This window comes from Bolinopsis microptera, chromosome 7 (assembly GCF_026151205.1).
Source record: "Bolinopsis microptera isolate Bmic1 chromosome 7, MBARI_Bmic_1.0, whole genome shotgun sequence".
In the NCBI taxonomy this organism is placed as follows: domain Eukaryota; kingdom Metazoa; phylum Ctenophora; class Tentaculata; order Lobata; family Bolinopsidae; genus Bolinopsis; species Bolinopsis microptera.
In genome coordinates this window covers 2,092,998-2,118,096 of record NC_087078.1, presented here as the reverse complement: position 1 = coordinate 2,118,096, position 25,099 = coordinate 2,092,998, and the positions used below count along the sequence as shown (strand labels likewise).

Sequence of the window (25,099 nt, the reverse complement as noted above, 5' to 3'; positions counted from 1 at the left end):
CAGTGAGTTCTGTTTGATAAACGGTGCAATAATCGGGAAGCTTGAATGATATTTCGTCTAGTGTAGTGTTGTTGTTGTCAGTGTACACTTCAGTGATTGGGCTGATGACTCCAGTGAAAGGGCTGGTGACTCTAGTGAAAGTGCTGGTGACGATGAGAAAGACCATAAACCAGGGATTCCTTCGGGAGCATGTAAGATTATATCCGAAGTTTGTTCGCCAATGGGGTGTGTCTGGGTGTCAAAGATCTTCAAGGTGGGTGCTACTTGTGATGAACTCTAGAAGGATGGGATGGTAATACTCGGTCTGGCCGTCTGGAAGCCCATAGAATTCCAGTTCAGAAACCGAGTAAGGAGGTGCGGCTACTGATGAGAAGCCTCCTTAAAGTTTATTTGGGTTAGAAACGACATCTGGGTCCCTACCCTCTCACAAGATTATTCTCAATTTTCTTTTTGTGTTCCACAACTGTACTTCTGTACACTTCAGTGATTGGGCTGATGACTCCAGTGAAAGGGCTGGTGACTTTAGTGAAAGTGCTGGTGACGATGAGAAAGACCATAAACCAGGGATTCCTTCGGGAGCATGTAAGATTATATCCAAAGTTTGTTCGCCAATGGGGTGTGTCTAGGTGTCAAAGATCTTCAAGGTGGGTGCTACTTGTGATGAACTCTAGAAGGATGGGATGGTAATACTCGGTCTGGCCGTCTAGAAGCCCATAGAATTCCAGTTCAGAAACCGAGTAAGGAGGTGCGGCTACTGATGAGAAGCCTCCTTAAAGTTTATTTGGGTTAGAAACGACATCTGGGCCCCTACCCTCGCACAAGATTATTCTCAATTTTCTTGTTGTGTTCCACAACATCAGTGGTGATAATATAACCAGCCCCGCTACCCGAGTCTGTGCGTGACCCGTCTGTGTAGCTTTGTGATGGTTTCACTGGGTATGTTGTCGATGGTGTTTTGGAGTGAGCCTCTATATTCAATGTTGTCAGCTTCAGGAGTGGTGACCGTGAAGCGCCGTTCAAGCATCATGGTTGGTATAGATAGGTCTCTCTCTGCTTTGGGTGGTATGTTGAGGTCTACCATGGATTGTTTGTTGATAGTGGTGTGAGTTGTGATGGTACCTTTTCTGGGGGCGATAGTTTCGAGGGTTAGGCTACCATAGGCTTGAAGCCTGGCAGTACCCTTTGCTGCTTCGTCTCTCAGGAAAAGTATGATTTCTGAAGTGTTAGTGAGGTGGTTCAGTGCGATGAAGGGAGTATTAGGCAATAGGCATGGCACCAGACATCATTCTTAATGCCAATGCCTGAACTCTTTTGAACTTCCTCGCGTTGGTGTCTGTTTGGATTGCCCTAATCCATATACTACAGCAGTATGATAGAATAGATCTGATGACAGCGGTGTACATCCATTTGCATGTTTTGGGGCTCCATACCCCATGTGGGGCCGACAGCTCTTTTACATTGCATAAGGGATGCCGTAGCTTTTTTGGTGGTATTGGTGATATGTTCATTAAAATTGAGCTTGCTGTCGAGGGTCACTCCTAGGAATTTGGCAGATTTGGATAGACCTATAGTGGTGTTACCCACCACCACAGGTCTTAGTGTCCATTTTTTATTCCACTTCCAGGTAAACATGACTATTTGTGTTTTGAGTGCGCTTATGCATAGATCTTTGGTTTGGCACCATTTTTCTATTGTGTTGATGGTTTTGTGTGTTCTGTTCCAGATGATATCTAAATCATTCCCCTCTGCTAGAGAAATCAGATCGTCCGCATGTGACAAGTAACGAGACAAGGATGCTCTAGGATGAGGAGCGACAAATGATCAATTGTTCTAGACGTGAGGCTTTCTGCAGTAACGGCCCTAGCGAACAGGGGATGGTTGTTCGCTTGAGTACTACACGGTTATACTTACACAAGTCTGGCAAAACAATGTGTGAGGCTATTGGCCGGGCGCCGCCGTAGACTCAACACATGGTCCTGTCGTTTTCTGACAAAAGTGCTTAAGTAACACAAGGTTCATTTTGTGCAAATTGACTTTAAAGATTTCAATTCTGTAATTGCTCTGGGCTAGCTGCTGCCACATTTAAACTGCACCCACTATGTTTGTAAGGTGGTTTGTCGACTTTTGAGACTTATGACAAGGTTTCATCATCCTTACTTCTCGGAAAGTGCCTAAAAATCACAAATTATAGTTTGAATTTCTTAGAAAAGTGCTTAACGAGCGGGAATGAAACGTTGCAATTCCTTATAAAATTTTTTTTTCGAATCGGAATTCTAACAGCATTTTGACGCTTGTTTTGACGAAGAGTCGATTGGTGAAAGTACGGGATAATAATATAAAATAAGTTTCTTTCTTTAGAAATTCAGATGAGGCTTTCTTCATAAACGCCAAGGTTTTGCGAATTATCTATATTATATTTTAAACTTGACGAATTCCCCCCGGCAACGGGGACATAGAAGAAAAAAAACTGAAAATTGACTTAAAAATGACCCTCTGGCGTGACCAATTTCAACTCGCAAATGGAGTTAAAACCTTGCCATTTTTTTTTCAGCAGAGTTGTAAAAAAAGGATAGGAAAAGGCTATGGCATTTTTGTGGTATGTAAGGTGCTTTGTCGACTTTTGAGACTTATGACAAGGTTTCATCATCCTTACTTCTCGAAAAGTGCCTAAAAATCACAAATTTTAGTTTAAATTTCTTAGAAAAGTGCTTAACGAAAAATTGACCTAAAAATGACCCTCTGGCGTGACCAATTTCAGCTCGCATTTGGAGTTAAAACCTTGCCATTTTTTTCAGCAGAGTTGTAAAAAAAGGATAGGAATAGGCTATGGCATTCTTAGAATTTTGATTAAGGCTTTAGATTTTCTATAATTAACGTCGAACTCGAAAGTGAGGTAAAATAAACGTTAGAATAATGGCGTTATTTTAGCTTTTTAGCAAAGGTAAACATCAAGAGATTGCACGTGTGCGAGCAAGAACAGATTAGCAACGCGCGTTGTCATGCACTATGATACGTTATAACTAGCTCACAATACAATTTACGCTATGACTATCCATAACTTTGGTTGTGATTGATGTTTTTAATGCAGTAAAAGTATCGATTAGGGAATACTTAAATAAAACCTTTATCGTTATCGGCAAATAAAAATCCGTACAATTTATATTACGGAGCTAGATCTTAGATAGATAGATGATAACAAGAAACTATAACATAATTGATTTTAAATTTCCTTGAATAAAGCGTTCAGCTAGCGGATGTACAGGTTTGAGGAAGCCTATGAGCTAGGTAAGCAGATAACTTAGTGTTTACCAATTACCATGTTATAAGGCACAACACTCATAAAAATGGTCAGGAACAAAAATGGTCAGGAACAGGTTGTAATAATTCGGAATATTGAAACTGTTCCTTTGATCACGAATCAATACGAACAAAAAGGTAGATTGAAAACAGCGTGAATATGAGGTATGTAAGATGAGCTATAGAAATGAATAAATATATTTCGCTCTATAAGGCAGCTGACCCAGGCCGAGTCTATCGAGCACAAAATAAAAGGATAAAACATTTTTCCTGTAAGCTTGTAGTAAACATATACTAGCTTGTTGAGTATTACTTGCGATGAGCTATTCTTACTTTATATCACAAGATCCAATCATGTCCTAACATTCCCTACTCCTCTACTCAAAGTCAATATCCCATTCACTGTGGTAATTGATAAGCTAAGAAGGTACACGAAACGTGTGTGAACAATGTTGCGTTATCCAGCTATTGTCGTGCAGCTTTACACGTCACGAGGCACACTGTTCCTACTCAAGTATTGTATCCTACAAATCTTCTCTCCAGATACTGTTAATTAAGGCAATACCATCGAGAATATATCTATTTATATTTAAAACTTGACGACAAAATCGGGGGCTCATAAGTCTACAAAGTTTTTAAACTATACCTTTCTTTTTAGCGCCTGCTATTACCCGTGATTGATTTTTTGGGAAAGCTATGATTATACCTATCCGGATCAATCTCTCTTCTTTCTGCTGCAGAAATGGAGCTGAACGGAAGAAAACCTCGTTGTGCTCTAATTTCCACTCCATTTGGACCGAGCCATGCTGAAACCTGATAACCTTCACCTTCTCGAGCAGTGGTCTTTCTGTTTTGCAGCGGTTAAGCTTGTCCCATATGACCTTATAGTTATAGGCCAAGAATGAAAATCCGAACAGGCCATAGAAAAAGCAGTACCACTACCCACCTTTTCCACTGCACCACAAAAGTCCTCAAGTCATAATTATGTAGCTCTTCCTCACTGTTTGATGAAAAGTTCCACTTTATGGTGGAACGAGTCAGCGCACATGAACGTATGGCCTGGCTCCAGATATTTTATTGTTATCGTGTCAAAATGGGGGTTTCGGGGGGTCGGCGCATGTATCCAATGGTCCTCAGGGATAGTTCTTGACCCAAAAACAAAAGTTAGACCAAAAAACCCGAAATTTCCAAAATGTTATTTAAGCACTTTTGTTAGAAAACGGCAGAAATGCTATGTCCTATAAATGCGTGTCGTACTAAATTCCTGGGTTAGATATCCAATATTAAACTACTACTTTAAGTTTATTTGCACAAAGAAAACCAGGGATTTTTATTTCTGCGAGATTATTAAACTTCAATCGACAAATTGTGTACGTCATACCCTGAGGAACGCTTGAACGACATAGTCCAGTTGTACTTAGCACATATGTGCATGACGACACACTCTATCGGAACACTTCACCGTCCCCTGGGGACACTCCTCCGTATCTGAGAATATTTAGTGAAAATAGTGGAAAAGTTTGTTTTGTTTCTTCAAATTCTGATAAATGTGGTTTAGATCAATTGACGTTGAGATCAATTTTATTAGAGTTTTAAGTTGTAAGCTTTAAGTTCGCTTGTAAGACTATCATTAAAGCAGTATACTCCCAGGAATATTAAATAAAGAGAGTTCTCACCATCTTCATCCCCATCACCTGCCAGGACCCTTATCTCGCAAACAGTCAAAGTTCTTACACTTCCTCCACTGTAGAACTCCCAAAATAATCTGGAACCTTCCACACTCTCTTCCAAATCTATCAATGCTTTGTTTCCTTCCACTTCTCGGATAACTCCGATCCTTTTGTCCAGAAAATCTCCTGTAAAACTCACGAGATTATTGGGATCATGTCGGAGCTAGTGGTAAAGTATATGGTATCCTGAGAAACGCTTTAATTAGCACGACCGCACGTGTGTGCGTGATCGCATATACCGTCAGAATTGTTTAATATAATCGCAGATAATTTTATTGTTATAATTCTGACCTCTATTTCCGATGTGAACTTTGCTTCCAATAATGCTTTTGGGATCAGTTGATATGATTTCAACTCTTTGCACCTTAGTTGCTCTTCCCAGGTCCAGTTTGAAGTAGGGGTTCGTTGATTCTCTGTGATTTGAGATACTTAAAAGTTATGATTTGTTTAATTTAAACACTGAGGAAATAAAGTGACCCAAGTGAAAATATAACTTATGGACGTTATGTAACTACGTTAAATACACCTTGGACGTAATTATTATTCATATTGATATGTAGTACAGTCAAATACGTGAGTATTATCTTGTATTTGTAACATCATCGAAACAACATAAATCTGTAACGTCTTTTTAATGTGCTGCCTTATCTGGAGGGGGAATTGTTTAAAACATATAAGTGATACGAAAAGTTTGTTTTAGCAGGAGCTTTCAAAATACATGTGTAAATCGTCTCCAGCTAGTAGCTACCTTATTAATATGCTATCAATTAATATGTCTAATTACGCTAAAACGTTCAAATTATTTTTATAGTTAGGACACGAAGGGTTTTAAACAATTTGACCAGTGCATACTTGGTTGAGAAGCAAGTGTCTTGATTTCCATCAGTAGCCTCTGTAACAAGCTCGCCACCAGAACTTGTCACGGTTTTATGCAGAGCAACATTCTTTAAATCGTCAACTGTAACAAGTAACAGTAAAACATGTTTATTATATGGAATTTTACGCAGTGATATCGATAAATCTGTTTGTTTTGGCCGAAGTTATATTAGTGTAGCCGAATAAATAAATAAAGTCCTATAGGCCCAATTTAAATATGATGTGTTTTCTTGTTTTAGATTTCTTTATAGCATTTTACCATTCCACTAAAACTTTAATCAAAATAAAATTACAACATGAATATGTGAAAATTTGAATGGTTAATACGGCGGAAAAATTGTTCAAATCTAACATTATTAAATCAAATCGCTTCATCGGGAAAATCTCTTAAGAAATAACATGAACATCAGTAAAAGTTACTGTCCCTTGTGATATACTGATTATTGAAGTCCGATAATTTAGCCGGAGTAAGAACCCTAACATTCCATCCCTCCTCTTTGTCCGGTTCTGATATAATCATACTGTGAACTCTGCTCCTAGGTCTAGTAGAACCGTCAGAACTTAGACTGGTAGAAGAGGAGGACAAGTGGACGAGAGAGGACTGTCTGTGTCGGGGGTGGTTCCCGCGAGGGGGTGTGGTAGAGCACGCGCAGTTAACCACGTACCGCTTCATTACCTTCTTCTGGGGTTTCAAGCTCAGGAGCCGTCTCTCTGCCAAGTCCCGGTCTTCCATCAGCTGTTTTGTTAGTTTCTCCAGCTCTACTCTTTGTCCCTTCATCTTCTCCATCTCATTTCCCAGCCGTGTCATGTCTTTATGGTACGTTTTGCTCGTACCCACTGCCATGTGACGCTTCGTTTTCAGCTCTGTGTTGGTAGATCTTGCTCTCCCAGAAGGAGGTCGTGAGGAGATGGTACCCACATCCCGGAAGGACCTGAGATCTGAGGTAGAAAGATGCTTGGTGTGGGAGATTTGTGTATCTGTGACTGTTCCTCTATCTGAAATCTGTAACGTCCTAGTGTTAGTGCTGCAGTGAGTTGAGGAGGGAACTGCTGTGTGTCCTTTATCTTCCACCTTGGTTATCTCAGTCTCTGTCATTTTGGTCCTCCTCGTTATCTCTGTTCCAACAGACTTTGTCCCTGTCGGGGGTTTATAGCTCACTCCAACCGACACCATCCTTCTCCTCACCTTCTCTTTGTCTCCTATAAACGGTTCTCCTTGCACTCCTCTGTTCACTGTCACAACTCTCTTCTCCACCCTTCCTCCCTCGGGAGTCTCTGTCCCCACCCCCACAGTAACACCCTGTTTCCTCCTCTCCTCAGTCATCGTACTGAACTCCCGTCTCCTAACCACCTCACCCTGCACCCCTACATCAGCGGAACACAAATTAGTGCTAACACTCTGAGAGCGGGTCCTGGGGGAGGGTGTCCAGGTTCCTGAGTCTACTGTAATGGGAGGTGGAACTGTCACTGTACCACGTGACTTCAGTTCAACACGCTTTTTCTTCTTCTTCTTCTTCTTCTTTGTTTCCTTCAAAATAGTGACCGGAGCTGGTGGTGGGGGCAGGTAGGAGAGTATGAGTTTTTTCTTCAAATTTCCCTCGACTGCTACCACATTTTTGTTTTCCCCGAGTATCTTGCTTGTTAGAGCGGTTATATCCTTCAAATTTTTCACATCTGCAACATTGATTTTCTCCTCCTGGACTTTGATCATAGAAAGATTTGTTGGCACTGCTTTTGGTCTGCTTCCTACTGATTTACTCTGCATTGTTTTTCTTTCTTTCGTTTCGTCATCTTCACGGACAGATTCCAGAGAAGACACTCTCCGTGAGGGCTCTCCAGTACTGTTTGTTGCTTTCTGTCGGACTCTGGACGAATCTTTGGGTTTGGAAGACATATTTCTCCAACTTGGTTTCAAATCTGTTTAATCTTTCACTGCTTATACTTGTACGCTGTTGACTGATGACTCATCTGCTCAAAGATGACCATGTTAAGAAAAACAACAACAGTCCGTTTCTAAACGGCCATGAATATGTCAAGTCAGTATCTTACAAAATAAAAATCAGTCTGAAATTATTGTTTAATCGCAATAAAAATGATTAAGTTGCGATAAAATTCTGCAAATAAATTGTGTCTCTTTACCCATATGTAATCTACAATGTTATGTCCAGTTATTCATCGACTTAAACCTCAAATAAGTTCCTATCAAGTTCTACTTCATTTTCATCTCCTGTGATTTCAAATATGATAGGTAGGTGGTCTGAACCTATGTTTTCAGCAGTCTGCCACTTGAATGAGTCTTCAAGGGTTTTGGAGACCAAAGTTATGTCAGGGGAACTTTTACCCTCGGTGGTAGCGCTTCTCCTTCTCCTCTCCCTGTAGAAAATAAAAATAAAAATAAAACCGTAATTAAAAATTGCAACAACTGGCTGCAATCTGGTTTTGCAAAACTTGCATCTGTTCAAAAAGTACAAATGTAACCTTATTGCTTATAATTCACACGGATCAAACAGCATGCATTTATAAATTATGGACGTTTACAATCATGCACGATTTAGTTTCTCATTCACCAGAAATGTAATTTTTTGTCAATTTGTCCTAATGAAACCCAACGGCCATTTCATCTTAGCGCTCACTTACCCATGTACAAACGTGGGTGATCCGTCATTGCAGCAAACCATATCTTTATCTTTCATAAATTGAATAATTTTGTCGCCCATGATGTTTTCAGGTTGTTCGTCCCATAGGTTATTGTGGGCATTAAAATCACCAGCAATCACGCAGTTGTTGGATGCAAGGATCCAATCGATATTTGCCTCGTCAGGCGAATTACTCCCAGGTTGGGGCCCAGGGTAGTAAACATTTGTTATATCAAACCATATTCCGTTCTTTTGCTGGATGCTGACACTGAGGGTTTCTACATTTCCTCTGTCAAGTTCAACGTCTGTTTTTCTTTTGAAATTCATATCTTCTTTTATGTACATAATCAGTCCTCCACCCTGACTTATATTGCCGGGCCTATCCTTTCTTTCAACTTTGTATCCGTGCATTTCTGGAGTTCTTGTACAATTGGTCGTGAGCTTAGTTTCTTGGATAAGAACTATATTTACATTTTCCTTCCTCATTAGCGCGCTAAGTTTCTCGGTGTTTGTGTTGATACCCCTTGCGTTCCATTGTAGAAATTTGAGGTTGGGCTGGATGGTATCAGATTCTGGCCGGGGTAATTCAAAACAATCGTCACACTCCCAAGCATTTTCATCGCGCAAGTATTTGTTACGATCCTCCTGGTTCCCTGTGCATTTTAAAAGGCATTCTTTCTTGCATGTTTTACACATCATTCGATTGTCTCCTGTACGTATAGTTTTCGAACACACGAGGCAGCTGCTTTGTTTAAGGCTCGGTATCGGTTCGCCTTTACAGCGTTTGCAGGTCCATCCGGTCTTATTGTCCCTTGCTTTTTTGACATCATAGAAAGATAAGTCGGTGCAACTTGGGTTGGCGGTGTTCGGGCACTTATCGCAAGGGATTAGAGTAGAACCAGATTTTGGTTTCCTGCCGCAAATGTAACAAGTTGCATTTTTCTGTTCTTCTGTCGGTACCTGTATTACTGGGCTTCTTCTCATATCCTTTCCTCCATGATTATAGCACATCCAGACGCCTTTCTGCTGTTCTAATCTATTGAGACCACTACATTTCTCTATTTTGTGACTTTTCAGGATACATCCAGGTTCCTTGCAGGATACTGGTGTGTATTCTTCGGATGTTTTCCTAATAATTTGTTCACAAGAAACACAAGTTTCTTTCTTTTCTCCATCTCCAACTCTACTTTTATCGTTTATATCTTCATTTCCACTTTTACAACTCGATGACGAGATCTCCGAGTCCAAATTAGTTCCTTCTTTATCAACTTTATCAACTTTATCAACATCAATGTGTAATTTGTTTAATCCGCTGTTTACATCTCCAATGTCGCTGCTCGAAGATGAACCCTCATTCTTTTTACTCATGCCGTGTTCTACTTTATGACCGTGGTGTCAGATCCTCAGATCAAGGTTGGGTTATACCTAAACCTGGCGGAGATATTGTTACATGAAGCAAAGAAATAAATGATAACAAACCGAACTAACGTAAAGAAACCGTAGAAAAAAGTTTGATTGAGGTTAATATGAAGTAGACAGCCATTGAGCCATAGCTTTACATAGTGATTAGTGTGTGCCAATATTTGATCTGGAATCTCTTGTGGCTTAGAGAGTGTAGTTATACATATGTGGATTAATAGCTGTGGAGTAATCATAGCGCACTTTCACTGATACCCACAGCAATTAGATGATGATTAATCACTATTATACACTCGACTGTCACGTGACTTTTCCAAACCGTTCTCTAGCTGGCCCTGAACGACTATTTAAAATCATAACCATCTAATCTGATCCCAACTCTAACCCTAACCCGATCCCAAAAAAATCATATGCTGAAACCCTAACCCTAACAAGGAATTGGACACACTTCTATATGGTTATAACACGTGATCGAGACAGTTTTTCGCCAATGTCTTGCCTGGGTACTGGGGCGCATTTTAACCCTATGTCATGGGGTGATTCTGAATCAGCGTCCGCAAATACATCGATTCAGGTTGGTCTCAACTGTCGTGGGCTCGAAGATCGAGTGTAGAGTGATTACTGATTTAGCACGCTCGACAGCAATTTGCAAATATAGCACATAAAGTTTGTACCCTAATCCCGAAAATTGACAATTAATCTAAATGGGAAATGGGAACTATACCCAGCAATAAAGTAATGAATAAAATCTAAAAACTGAGAAAATAAGCAATGAATAAAATATAAAAACTGAGAAAATAAATAATGCCTATTATATGCCAGTATACATCACAAAAGGCTCCCTAACTCTAAGCAGTAAGTCCCTACTTTATTAGACCCCTGCATAGTGCATAGTGTGCACACTGGAGTTTAGGAAAATGAACACTTCAGTCTTAAAAATCACCTAAAATTCGTTAGTACAATTGTTATGCTACTGGCCTCATCATTCACGTGATATGAGTGATGTAATCATAGCTTAAATTGCATTTTGAAACGGCATGCTGTGACTACCCATGGGTAGTGATAGTTGCTCGGTCTTTGAAGTGGGTAAGCGCTACAGACTATTCCATCAAATTAGAAACGAAAATGTTTCACCGAAAAGTCCTTGAGATATATAGCCGCGGAAATCGAGCCCAGTAAACTGCTGAAGTATGCTGCAGTTAACACTCGGTGCTGATAAAGTGATAAGAGATTACAAGATCTTGCGTGAACACGGAACGTTCAACAGAACTCATTGTTATAATTTAATACAGTGTAAACATGGTACAGCTAGTGACGCAGATCGGAGTATGAAAAGAGCAAACAAAAATAAAGGAGTGACAAAGAGAGTAGTAGGTTGACGACCCACAACCACAAGTCATGTGCATTATAAGATTATACTTCCGTTTTCTGACAAAAGTGCTTGAGTAACACAAGGTTCATTTTGTGCAAATTGAATTTAAAGATTTCAATTCTGTAATTGCTCTGGGCTAGCTGCTGCTGTCAAATTTAAACTGCACCCACTATTCATCTAAGGTGCTTTGTCGACTTTTGAGACTTATGACAAGGTTTCATCATCGTAACTTCTCGAAAAGTGCCTCAAAATCACAAATTATAGCTTGAATTTCTTAGAAAAGTGCTTAAGTACTGCCACATCGGCAAAAAACTCCATGTTCTGATGAAAATGACCCGTTCAAATCATTGGTCATCGAAATAAATTAGATGAAAAATTAGCCTTATACTGTTTTGATGAAACACTGGTTGTAAAGTTGTAATATTGGGACACGCTGAAATAAAAAATTTTAATATTTCGTTTTCTGAGAAAAGTGCTTAAGTGCACCAACATTAGTGGGAAATTATCTGCAATCATTCTGACCTAAAATTTTACTACAAATTGATTGGTGATGGTCAAATAACACCAAAACACTCCCTTCTCCCCAGCGGATTAAAAAATAGTGGCAACGTGATAAAATTTTGTTTTCGAATCGGAATTCTACCAGCATTTTGACGCTTGTTTTGACGAAGAGTCGATTAGTGATAGTACGGGATAACAATAAATAAGTTTCTTTCTATAGAAATTAAATTAAGAAGTAAATTAAGGCCAAGGTTTTGCGAATTATTTATATTACTAGTGTAACCCGGCCTTCGGCCGGGATTTCACTGCTGCAGTTAAAAAGGTATAGGAGTAATTAAACCCGCTGAGCCAAAACCCGCATTAGGTGAGCAATTCTATTCGGAGTGCCCTCACGTATCCAATAGTATCTTAAACAATAATCTCACAATCAGTTCTTTCTCGTGGATAATTAAGTCACTAAGTCATTATTGGGCACCACATTCCATGATCATAAGGTCTGAACACCGACTATTACACCTCATCACTCCCGTCTTGAACCGCTTTCCATTTTTATTTAAATCGTTTTATAAATTAACCCTTGTTAACTCCGCACCACACCTGCGTCCTGCCTATTATATTTGAAAACACGCATAACATTGTCCTATTGTCGTATGAACTCTCTCTGTGCAGTCCAAACAGACCCCAAACAGTGCCGGCCCCTCCCCTAATAAGCTTATAGTATAACATTACAGCGATTATTACCTGAATAACCCAATTATGATTTACTTATGCAGCTACATATTATGCAGTAATGTAGAGTAATGAGAGAGAGAGCGAGCCCCGTAACTCTTACCGTTTTCTTGATTAAGCTGCTCAAGCCATTTTATGTAAAATTTGTGGTACAAAACCATAAATTAAATCACTTACCACCGGCCGATTTAGAAAAAATGTGCTTATGGGCTTCGTCAGAGTTTTGTAAGCACTATACCGAAAAAACCAATCCCGTAACTCTTACCGTTTTTTAATATAACCGACCGGAAATTACACACGCACAGACACACACAAACACTGAGATTATTGTTTAAGATATTCTAAAAATTAACGAATTCCCCCCGGCAACGGGGAAGAAAAAACGCTGAAAATTGACCTAAAAATGACCCTCTGCCGTGACCACTTTCAGCTCGCAAATGGAGTTGAAACCTCGCCATTTTTAGCAAAGTTGTAAAAAAAAGGATAGGAATAGGCTATAGCATTCTTAGAATTTTGATTAAGGCTTAAGATTTTCTATAATCAACGTCGGAAGTGAGGTAAAATAAACGTTAGAATTATGGCGTTATGTTATTATTAGCAAAGGTAAACAGCGTCGTTACTTAGCAACATCAAGAAATTGCACGTGCGCGAGCAAGAACAGATTAGCAACGCGCGTTGTCACTTGTCATGCTCTAAGTCTATGATACGTCATAACTAGCTCACATTACAATTTACGCTATGACTATCCATAACTTTGGTTGTGATTGATGTTTTTTTGATGCAGTAAAAGTATCGATTAGGGAATACTTAAATAAAACCTTTATCGTTATCGGCAAATAAAAATCCATACAATTTATATTACGGACGCGGAGCTAGATCGTAGATAGATAGATGATAACAAGAAACTATAACATAACTAATTTTAAATTTCCTTAAATAAAGCGTTCAGCTAGCGGATGTACAGGTTTGAGGAAGCCTATGAGCTAGGTAAGCAGATAAATTAGTGTTTACCATGTTATAAAGTTATCACTTTATAAGGCACAACACTCATACTCGAAAAAAGCTTTATCGTACAAGAAAAATGTATGGTCAGGAACAGGTTGTAATAATGCGGAATATTGAAACTGTCCCTTTGATCATCAGCTATAGAAATAAATAGATATGTTTCACTCTATAACTCTATAACTCTATAAGAGTATAAGGCAGCTGACCCAGGCCGAATCTATCGAGCACAAAATAAAAGGATGAAACATTTTTCCTGTAAGCTTGTAGTAAAAATATACTAGCTTGTTGAGTATTACATGCGATGAGCTATTCTTACTTTATAAGTTTATATATCACAAGATCCAATCATGTCCTAACATTCCCTACTCAAAGTCAATATCCCATTCACTGTAATTGATAAGCTAAGTAGGCACACGAAACGTGTGTGAACAATGTTGCGTTATCCAGCTATTGTCGTGCGAAGTACCTACAGCTTTACACGTCACGAGGCACACTGTTCCTACTCAAGTATTGTATCCTACAAATCTTCTCTCCAGATACTATTTATTCAGGCAATACTATCGAGAATATATCTATTTATATTTAAAACTTGACGAAAAAATCGGGGGCTCATAAGTCTACAAAGTTTTTAAACGATATCTTTCTTTTTAGCGCTTACTATACCCAGTGATTGATTTTGTGGGAAAGCTATGATTATACCTAACCGGATCAATCTCTTTTCTTTCTGTCGCAGAAATGGAGCAGAACGGAAGGAAACCTCGTTGTGCTCTGATTTCCATTCCATTTGGACCGAGCCCCACTAAAACCCGATAACCTTCACCTTCTGATCGAGCAGTGGTCTTTCTGTTTTGCAGCGGTTGCTTGTCCCATATGACCTTATAGGCCAAGAATGAAAGTCCGAACAGGCCATAGAAACAGCGGTACCCACCTTTTCCACAGCACCACCAAAGTCCTCAAGACATAATTATGTAGCTGTCCGCACTGTTCTATGAACAATTCCACTTTATGGTGGAACGAGTCAGCGCTCATGAACGTATGGCTTGGCTCCAGATATTTCACTGTTATCGTGTCAAGCCCGAGGTCATGGCTGTTTATGAGCGAACATAGCGCAGTGAAAAGCGTCCAGTATTTCTTGTGAGCGGAACAATTGTCTGCCCACAAAATGATTTCCCGGCTTTCACCAATTCTCCCTTCAGCAAAATACCTTATAGCTTTGACCCAGGTTGAAAAGTTGAAAATACGTTCTCATCTTTCCTCCCAGCAATAGCAATTTGCTTCATTTTAGGTCAGGCTAGCTAAAAATCTGCAGTCTCAACTGATTAGAGAATACAAATTTTAAAGCAAATTTTGAAGTATATTTTGAAAGGTTCTGCATTGACAAATCGGCAATTTTGACGGCGAAGCTAGCATTCCTGAAGTTTATGACCATCACCAATCGATCCGTCGTGAAAATTTAGATTTGTAAGTACCGATTATATAGCTTCAGTTGACAGAATCAACATTTAATTAAAAGTATAATGGCACTTATATTAAGCACTTTTGTGAGAAATCGAGCTCGTTTTCACAAAAGTGCTTAAGTGCAATAAATTGTTTTTTTCCAGGCCAAAAGACCCACGATCACCAAATTGCCGTCACTAGGCCAGTTTTGGACGAAGAAAACAATGCCACCATTTTCAGTTCCCCAAATGGCACCATTTTTGAAATAAACGGCACCCGTTTTCCAAAATGTTACTTCAGCACTTTTCTCAGAAAAATGACCAATTTTTGCATTTTAGGGGGTTCCAAAAAGGGGGTTTCGGGGGGTCGGCGAATGTATCCAATGGTCCTCAGGGATAGTTCTTGACCCAAAAACAAAAGTTAGACCAAAAAACCCGAAATTTCCAAAATGTTACTTAAGCACTTTTGTCAGAAAACAGCAGTGGTGTGTGGGGTATTTACCTCGGGCACACACCTTAATCTCTCGACCGGCGGGTCACACCCAAATTTCCTGCTCCAACTCTTTCAAGCAAAGGCTGGTACCCTACTACTACGTGGCCAGAAGGAAATTCTTGTAGGAACTCTTAATGTACGAACAATAAGAGAACAATACAAGAGGGATGAGCTGGGTGTCCGTGTATGCATGAGGGATAGTGGCGTACAGATTTTGGGCATTCAGGAGCATCGGGTAGTACATAGCACATCCCAACAGGTTTGTTGCACGCTTGAAGTTGAAGGTGGGAACTCAGCTTTCCGATTAAATTGTTATTTTAGATTATTGCTGATACTTTTATTACAAGTTATAACCTACTTATTGTATTATTATTGATCAAATAAAACTGTACTAAGTTAGGTAACTACTAACTACCGGTAGTTTCGTCAGATCATGCTACTATAGTTGAGCACCTGGATAAAGCTCTACTGTATTTTTAACAAAATTAATAACTCTGTCCAGGTAATGCGGAAAATGAACCGAACCGGCTGGGGGTCAAGGAACCAAAACATCTTAGTGAAGTTAACCCACGTTCTTCACATGTCGAAGATGTGGGATAGTGTCGCTCGGAGCTACAAGATGATCGCGCGGCTTTTGGACCCGCAGTCAGATATTTGCGCTTGTGTGACTGACGTTGAGAATAACGATGTGCTGAATTATTTTCATTTTCTTGCTTTCAAGCTACGATACCCTGGAATTACTTCGGGAAATGAAACTATTACCGCTCGTTGTGAGTATAGGTTTAGGTGTTTTGGCTAGGTTCATAACAGTCTTATCTAAACTTAAGTGTTTCGTACTGGCACGAACTAAACACTTTTTTATCCGAATCAATATTAGATGCTAGTTTAAAAACGGGAAAAAAAAAATTAGACTTAGAAAAAAATTTTTTAGTGAAAATTTAAAATTTGCTTAATAATCTTTCAGTCTTGTACGATGGAACATTAATATTTGGTGTTTATACTGAACTAAAACTCCCAGATTTGTCCAAAGAGGGAAGAGCTAAACGAAGCATGGATGAGGAGTATGATAACGACTACGATTTTTGCTGGGGGGATAATTCCAATATTGACTATCTGAGGACTCCTCGCCCAGATTTCCGTAAACTGGACTTCGACCTCGGTGATTTGGAGGTAAGAGACGATTTAATTAATAATAATTGATTCATATTACTATCGATTCATTAAATTGATTAATTTGTAGACTGCCGTAATTTTATAAGTCCTATTTACTCGATTGATGGGGAAGGGTTGTCAAACAAAAAGCCGAAAATTTTCAATCTGGCAGCTGATTCGTTTTTAGCGCAAGCTTTAAAATTCACATCAGTACGTGTGTCAGGGAACATTTAAAAGACGTTCAAAATTAAACGTCAGCAATTCACCTTTTTTTCTAAAACAAACCCAATTTTAGATACTGGAGGATGTAGCAAAAGTAATGACTGACGGTGACGAAGGAACAGCCGCAGTTCTGCTGGACAGTGCGGACCACTGGGCCTGGTGGAGGGACATGGTTAAGGGGCTGAACATGGGCGAGGCTGGCTACTATGATATCGCTGTTTTCATGTTCTGTTCGCTCAATTAAACGGAGCAAATATGTTGAACATTTTGAACGCGAGCGTCACGTTTGGTAGTATTACGCATGCATAATCATGATGATGACTTAAAGGTATAATTGAATTTAAATTAATCTATTGTTGGGCAAGTTAAAACTATAAGAAGAGCCAGTGGCGTAACGCCCCGGGCAACGTTACGCCACTGAGGAGCTGATTGTTGTAATTTTATCTCATCAGTAAGTTCTTGAAAGGAAACTTTTTATTGGTTAAAACAAAAAAACATTTTTTAATTGTATCAAAAGTTTTATTTTGAAAAACTAAATCAATTTATAATTATTGTAATTGTAATATTTTCTTATCATCGATTAAAAAGTGTTTATTCTGTTTGTAAATTATCAGATGAATAATAATCGAAAATTCGTATAGTATTTACTGGCGGTTCACTACCATTAATTAACATAAGAAAAATTAAGAAATATGTTCAAATTTTTCTAGGTTAGAAATTTAAAACGTGCGTCAGTATCTTACAAAATAAAAATCAGTCTGAAATTATTGTTTAATCGCAATAAAAATGATTAAGTTGCGATAAAATTCTGCAAATAAATTGTGTCTCTTTACCCATATGTAACCTACAATGTTATGTCCAGTTATTCATCGACTTAAACCTCAAATAAGTTCCTATCAAGTTCTACTTCATTTTCATCTCCTGTGATTTCAAATATGATAGGTAGGTGGTCTGAACCTATGTTTTCAGCAGTCTGCCACTTGAATGAGTCTTCAAGGGTTTTGGAGACCAAAGTTATGTCAGGGGAACTTTTACCCTCGGTGGTAGCGCTTCTCCTTCTCCTCTCCCTGTAGAAAATAAAAATAAAAATAAAACCGTAATTAAAAATTGCAACAACTGGCTGCAATGTGGTTTTGCAAAACTTACATCTGTTCAAAAAAGTAAAATTCAACCTTTTGTTTATACTTTTATAATTCACACGGATCGAACAGCATGCATTTATAAATTATGAACGTTTACAAATTACAATCATGCACGATTTAGTTTCTCATTCACCAGAAATGTAATTTTTTTGTCAATTTGTCCTAATAAAACCCAATGGCCATTTTATCTTAGCGCTCACTTACCCATGTACAAACGTGGGTGATCCGTCATTGCAGCAAACCATATCTTTATCTTTCATAAATTGAATAATTTTGTCGCCCATGATGTTTTCAGGTTGTTTGTCCCATAGGTTATTGTGGGCATTAAAATCACCAGCAATCACGCAGTTGTTGGATGCAGGGATCCAATCGATATTTGCCTCGTCAGAACAATTTGCCTCGTCAGAGCAATTTGCCTCGTCAGACCAATTTGCCTCGTCAGAGCAATTTGCCTGGTCAGAGCAATTTGCCTCGTCAGAGCGATTACTTTTAAATTTAGGCCCAGGGTAGTAAACATTTGTTATATCAAACCATTTTCCGTTCTTTTGCTGGATGCTGACACTGAGGGTTTCTATATTTTCTGTGTCAAGTTCATCGCCTTTTTTTATCTTGAAATTCAGATCTTCTTTTATGTACATAATCAGTCCTCCACCGGCTCCACCCTTACTTATATAGCCGGGCCTTAGGAGCCTATCCTTTCTTTCAACTTTGTATCCGGGTATTTCTGGAGTTATTATACAATTGTCCGTAAGCTTAGTTTCTTGGATAAGAACTATATTTACATTTTCCTTCTTCATTAGCTTGCTGAGTTTCACAGTTTTGTTGTTGATGCCCCTTGCGTTCCATTGTAGAAATTTGAGATTGGGCTGCCGGATGGTACCAGATTCTGGACGGGGTTTTTTCTTACAATCGTCTGTGTCACACTCCCAAGCATTATTACAGTACAAGTATTCGTAACGACCCCGCTGCAGTGTTGTGCATTTGAAATGGCATTCATTCTTGCATGTTTGACTTTGACACGTCATTCGATTGACTTTTTGCCCTATAGTTCCCGAACACACGAGGCAGCTGCTTTTTTTAAGGGTCGGTATTGGTTCGCCTTTACAAGGATAGCATTTCGAATGGACCCTTCCTTTTTTTAAATCAATCTGAGATATTTTGGCGCACATTCGATGGGCTTTGTTCGGGCACTTAGCAATAGTACAAGAGATTTGAGTAGAATTTGGTCTCCAAAATTTGCCGCAAACGTAACAAGTTGCATTTCTCATATCATTCTTTTCTTCATCTTCATCTCTACTTTCATCGTTAATATCGTCATAGCTCATGGTTTCATCTGGAGTGCTGGTCTCTAACTGTCCACTTTTACTACTCGATGACGAGATCTCCAAGTCTGAGTATACCTTTTCAATGTCGTTGTTAACCTCTTCATTGTCGCTGTTTTCCTCTTCATTGTCGCTGTTTACCTTTTCAATGTCGTTGTTCACTTCTTCATTGTCGCTGTTTTCCTCTTCATTGTCGCTGTTTACCTTTTCAATCTCGTTGTTCACCTCTTCAAGGACGCTGTTTTCTTCTTCATTGTCGCTGTTTATCTTTTCAATGTCGTTGTTTACCTCTTTAATGATGCTGCTTGAAGATGAACCCTCATTTTTGTTACTCATGCCGTGTTCTACTTTATGGCCGTGGTATCAGATCCTCAGATCAAGGTTGGGTTATACCTAAACCTGGCGGAGATATTGTTACATGAAGCAAAGAAATAAATGATAACAAACCGAACTAACGTAAAGAAACCGTAGAAAAAAGTTTGATCGAGGTTAATATGAAGTAGACAGCCATTGAGCCATAGCTTTACATAGTGATTAGTGTGTGCCAATATTTGATCTGGAATCTCTTGTGGCTTAGAGAGTGTAGTTATACATATGTGGATTAATTCCTGTGGATTACTTCCTGAGCTGAATAGGGCCGGTAGCTCAATTGGTAGAGCACCCGGCATGTAACTCGGAGGTTGACGGATCATACCCGCCCCTGGCACTATGCTGGCCCATGATTTTCCGAATCGCTGACCAGTGGAAATCTAGTCAATTCAAATATCTGCTTGCTGGGTACTCAGGGTTGATACAATCACAGCCCAACCAACTACTTGATCAGACTGATTCACCTACATGTGCATACGCCATCTGGGAGCCGTCAGTTGAGCTTGCTCTTTGACTAGTGACTCGTGGGTTGAAAACATCGTGTACAGTACTTCGTGAGTAGTTACTTACTTTAGGTTACTTTAGGTAGGTTCGGCAGGGAGTTGACGATGGTGGAGATGTTTTGGTTGTCGAATATGTCATTGACAGAGAGGTAGTAGTCCCGGAAATATTGACCTCTTATTTGGGCAATAGCCGGGCACTGTCCAAGAAAGTGTGAGACAGTCTCCACAAGCACGTGTGTCTAATTTGCGAATGGTATGTAGGTGTTTGTTAAGGCCACATGAATGTCCCGTGAATAGGTGCACTGCAGTTCTGTAATTTTGTCTTTTGTTACTGAGTGTAGTGTTGACATTTTTGATGATGTTGATGATTTTGTGTCCAAGTGTCAGTTTAGTGTGTCTAGGACCATCAGTAATCCATGATTCTTGATTAAGTTTGGTGACTTTGTCGTCGATCAGGCGTTTGATGTAAGATTGTGGAATTGGGCAATTCAAAGTGGATTCACTGGTTGTGCCAATTTTGGCCAGATCATCTGCTTTTTCATTACCCCACAATCCGATGTGTGCAGCTATCCATCTGATCTCTAAGGTGTTAGTGGATCCGAGTGTATTGAGGGTGTCGTAACAGTCTCTATTAGTTCTACTCCTCGTTGAGGGTGAGGATATAGCTTGAATAGAGGAGAGACTGTCTGACCATATGATGATGTGTGTGTTGGTATAAGTTGAGAGATATTTACAAGCTTCGATAAACGGTGCAATAATCGGGAAGCTTGAATGATCTTTCTTTTAGTGTAGTGATGTTGTTGTCAGTGGTGATAATATAACCAGCCCCGCTACCCGAGTCTGTGCGTGACCCGTCTGTGTAGCTTTGTGATGGTTTCACTGGGTATGTTGTCGATGGTGTTTTGGAGTGAGCCTCTATATTCAATGTTGTCAGCTTCAGGAGTGGTGACCGTGAAGCGTCGTTCAAGCATCATGGTAGGTATAGATTAGATAGGTCTCTCTCTGCTTTGGGTGGTATGTTGAGGTCTACCATGAATTGTTTGTTGATAGTGGTGTGAGTTGTGATGGTACATTTTCTGGGGGCGATAGTTTCGAGGGTTAGGCTACCATAGGCTTGAAGCCTGGCAGTACCCTTTGCTGCTTCGCCTCTCAGGAAAAGTATGATTTCTGAAGTGTTAGTGAGGTGGTTCAGTGCGATGAAGGGAGTATTAGGCAATAGGCATGGCACCAGACATCATTCTCAATGCCAATGCCTGAACTCTTTTGAACTTCCTCGCGTTGGTATCTGTTTGGATTGCCCTAATCTATATACTACAGCATTATGATAGGATAGGTCTGATGACAGCGGTGTACATCCATTTGCATATTTTGGGGCTCCATACCCCATGTGGGGCCGACAGCTCTTTTACATTGCATAAGGGATGCCGTAGCTTTTTTGGTGGTATTGGTGATATATTCATTAAAATTGAGCTTGCTGTCGAGGGTCACTCCTAGGAATTTGGCAGATTCGGAAAGACCTATAGTGGTGTTACCCACCACCACAGGTCTTAGTGTCCATTTCTTATTCCACTTCCAGGTAAACATGACTATTTGTGTTTTGAGTGCGCTTATGCATAGATCTTTGGTTTGGCACCATTTTTCTATTGTGTTGATGGTTTTGCGGATGATATCTAAATCATTCCCCTCTGCTAGAGAAATCAGATCGTCCGCAAAAGCTTGCAGATAACCTGGTCTTGCGGTGTAGGCCAGGAGATCATCGACTACCAGGTTCCAGAGGAAAGGGGAAAGGATACCACCTTGGGGGCACCCTCTCCGGATCCGAACCCTTTTCGACTTATCCTTATTATTTAATGTGATGAATCTGTTGGGAGAGGCTTATTACTTTATTAGTGAGATAAAAGTCAGATTTTATACGACTATCCTATGTAATCTGATAACAATATTTTGTTGAGTAGACTGAGAAAACCATGATTTAAGAGTGGTGAGGCTAGCGAAGAGAGTGATGAGTGATTTAAACAGAATCGCAAAAATACCCCGAATGAATCACTTCCACACTTGCATAATACCGTCCTACTGCACTCAGTCCTTGTTTAGGTGTCAGCACTACACTACATATTATACCGGCCTACCATCTCACCCTCACGTGATTTCCACCATATTCTTTGAGGCACAGTGTATAACTGTAGCTGGCAATTCTGTTGGGCAAAAGGTGTTGGCAATATTTTGGCAGTTGGGACAGTGCTAAGCACTATAAAGGTACATGCGAATGTGGGATTATGGTATGGTTGTCATATTGCTGGTGTGGCGTCCGCAATATTATCAGTCGTCTTTGAAAATCTACTACAGATTTTCTTTCTGTATATCACCATACAGTTCCTCTTTAGAAAAATTACATGTGACAAGTAACGAGACAAGGATGCTCTAGGATGAGGAGCGACAAATGATAAATTGTTCTAGACGTGAGGCTTTCTGCAGTAACGGCCCTAGCGAACAGGGGGATGGTTGTTCGCTTGAGTACTATGACGCGGTTATACAAGCCTGGCAAAAAATGTGTGACCTGCCTATTGGCCGGGCGCCGCCGTAGACTTAACACATGGTCCTACTAGGTAGTGCGCCATCGACAGTGAGCCGCGCGTGCCGACTGTAGGATGGTTTTTTAGCGCTAATTTCGGCCAGCACAATTTTCTTCAAACAAATAGATATTAAGTATCCTTCCCGACCTCCGATTGCAACAAAAATTGGTAAGCTTACTCATAGACTTACAAGGAAGGTGTCCGAAAAGTTTATAGCATATCCAACCATCAGACATTATGTTACAGCTAAAAGCAGCGTATTTTGCCCCATTTTGATCACTATATCAACTCCGATATCCACCAAATTTTTCGGACAGTTGTGAAAGCCCTATTGGAAGGTCGTCGCCAATTTTCAGAATGATCTCATTCAAGGAACTGAAGATATATCCAAATAATACGACAAAAATCAACGAATTTGGTCAAATTTGGTCAAATTACGCGACTTTTACAGCTAATTTTGCTCCAAAAGCCGCGCACCATCGAATATGGCACCTAGGCGAAACTCACTGATTTTTCCAAAAAGGTATGACAAATTTGGTATTGTGAAAATTCTCACAGTCTCTAGAAAACAATGGTACAAAAATTTTAAAAATCCGAGCAAGTTTATTTTTATGGTGCACCCCTTAGTCCTACCGTTTTCTGACAAAAGTGCTTAAGTAACACAAGGTTCATTTTGTGCAAATTGACTTTAAAGATTTCAATTCTGTAATTGCTCTGGGCTAGCTGCTGCCACATTTAAACTGCACCCACTATGTTTGTAATGTGCTTTGTCGATTTTTGAGACTTATGACAAGGTTTCATCATCCTTACTTCTCGAAAAGTGCCTAAAAATCACAAATTATTGTTTAAATTTCTTAGAAAAGTGCTTAACGAAAAATTGACCTAAAAATGACCCTCTGGCGTGACCAATTTCAGCTCGCAAATGGAGTTCTAGTTAAAACCTTGCCATTTTTTTCAGCAGAGTTGTAAAAAAAGGATAGGAATAGGCTATGGCATTCTTAGAATTTTGATTAAAGCTTTAGATTATATATAATTAACGTCGAACTCGAAAGTGAGGTAAAATAAACGTTAGAAAATAGCGTTATTTTAGCTTTTTAGCAAAGGTAAACATCAAGAGATTGCACGTGTGCGAGCAAGAACAGATTAGCAACGCGCGTTGTCATGCACTATGATACGTCATAACTAGCTCACAATACAATTTACGCTATGACTATCCATAACTTTGGCTGTGATTGATGTTTTTTAATGCAGTAAAAGTATTGATTAGGGAATACTTAAATAAAACCTTTATCGTTATCGGCAAATAAAAATCCGTACAATTTATATTACGGAGCTAGATCGTAAATAGATAGATGATAACAAGAAACTATATAACATAACTGATTTTAAATTTCCTTGAATAAAGCGTTCAGCTAGCGGATGTACAGGTTTGAGGAAGCCTATGAGCTAGGTAAGCAGATAACTTAGTGTTTACCAATTACCATGTTATAAGGCACAACACTCATAAAAATGGTCAGGAACAAAAATGGTCAGGAACAGGTTGTAATAATTCGGAATATTGAAACTGTTCCTTTGATAGCGAATCAATACGAACAAAAAGGTAGATTGAAAACAGCGTGAATATGAGGTATGTAAGATAAGCTATATATAAATAGAAATGAATACATATATTTCGCTCTATAAGGCAGCTGACCCAGGCCGAGTCTATCGAGCACAAAATAAAAGGATAAAACATTTTTCCTGTAAGCTTGTAGTAAAAATATACTAGCTTGTTGAGTTATATTACATGCGATGAGCTTTTCTTACTTTATATCACAAGATCCAATCATGTCCTAACATTCCCTACTCCTCTACTCAAAGTCAATATCCCATTCACTGTGGTGATTGATAAGCTTAGAAGGTACACGAAACGTGTGTGAACAATGTTGCGTTCTCCAACTATTGTTGTGCGAAGTACCTACAGCTTTACACGTCACGAGGCACACTGTAACTACTCAAGTATTGTATCCTACAAATCTTCTCTCCAGATGGCACTGTTTATTAAGGCAATACCATCGAGAATATATCTATTTATGTTTAAAACTTGACGAAAAAATCGGGGGCTCATGAGTCTACAAAGTTTTTGAACTATATCTTTCTTTTTAGCGCCTGCTATTACCCGTGATTGATTTTTTGGGAAAGCTATGATTATACCTAGCCGGATCAATCTCTCTTCTTTCTGCTGCAGAAATGGAGCTGAACGGAAGAAAACCTCGTTGTGCTCTGATTTCCACTCCATTTGGAGCGAGCCATGCTGAAACCTGATAATCTTCACCTTTTCGA

General features: G+C 39.4%; 1 protein-coding gene across 1 annotated transcript; it reads left to right on the top strand.

Moving 5' to 3' along the window:
• Positions 1-16,096: 16,096 nt before the first annotated feature.
• LOC134818595 (uncharacterized) lies at positions 16,097-17,157 on the top strand. Its single transcript, XM_063828235.1, has 3 exons — positions 16,097-16,264; positions 16,513-16,664; positions 16,942-17,157. The coding sequence occupies exons 1-3, from the start codon at positions 16,114-16,116 to the stop codon at positions 17,110-17,112; spliced, it is 474 nt and encodes a 157-aa protein (XP_063684305.1). The 5' UTR covers positions 16,097-16,113; the 3' UTR covers positions 17,113-17,157.
• The last annotated feature ends 7,942 nt before the right edge of the window (positions 17,158-25,099 follow it).

Bases quoted from the DNA above. Each gene is read 5' to 3' on its own strand.
- LOC134818595 (XM_063828235.1), top strand. From the start codon at position 16,114: ATGATCGCGCGGCTTTTGGACCCGCAGTCAGATATTTGCGCTTGTGTG. The intron at 16,265-16,512 runs GTGAGTATAGGT...TAAAACTCCCAG, and splicing joins TGAAACTATTACCGCTCGTT to ATTTGTCCAAAGAGGGAAGA. The intron at 16,665-16,941 runs GTAAGAGACGAT...ACCCAATTTTAG, and splicing joins TCGACCTCGGTGATTTGGAG to ATACTGGAGGATGTAGCAAA.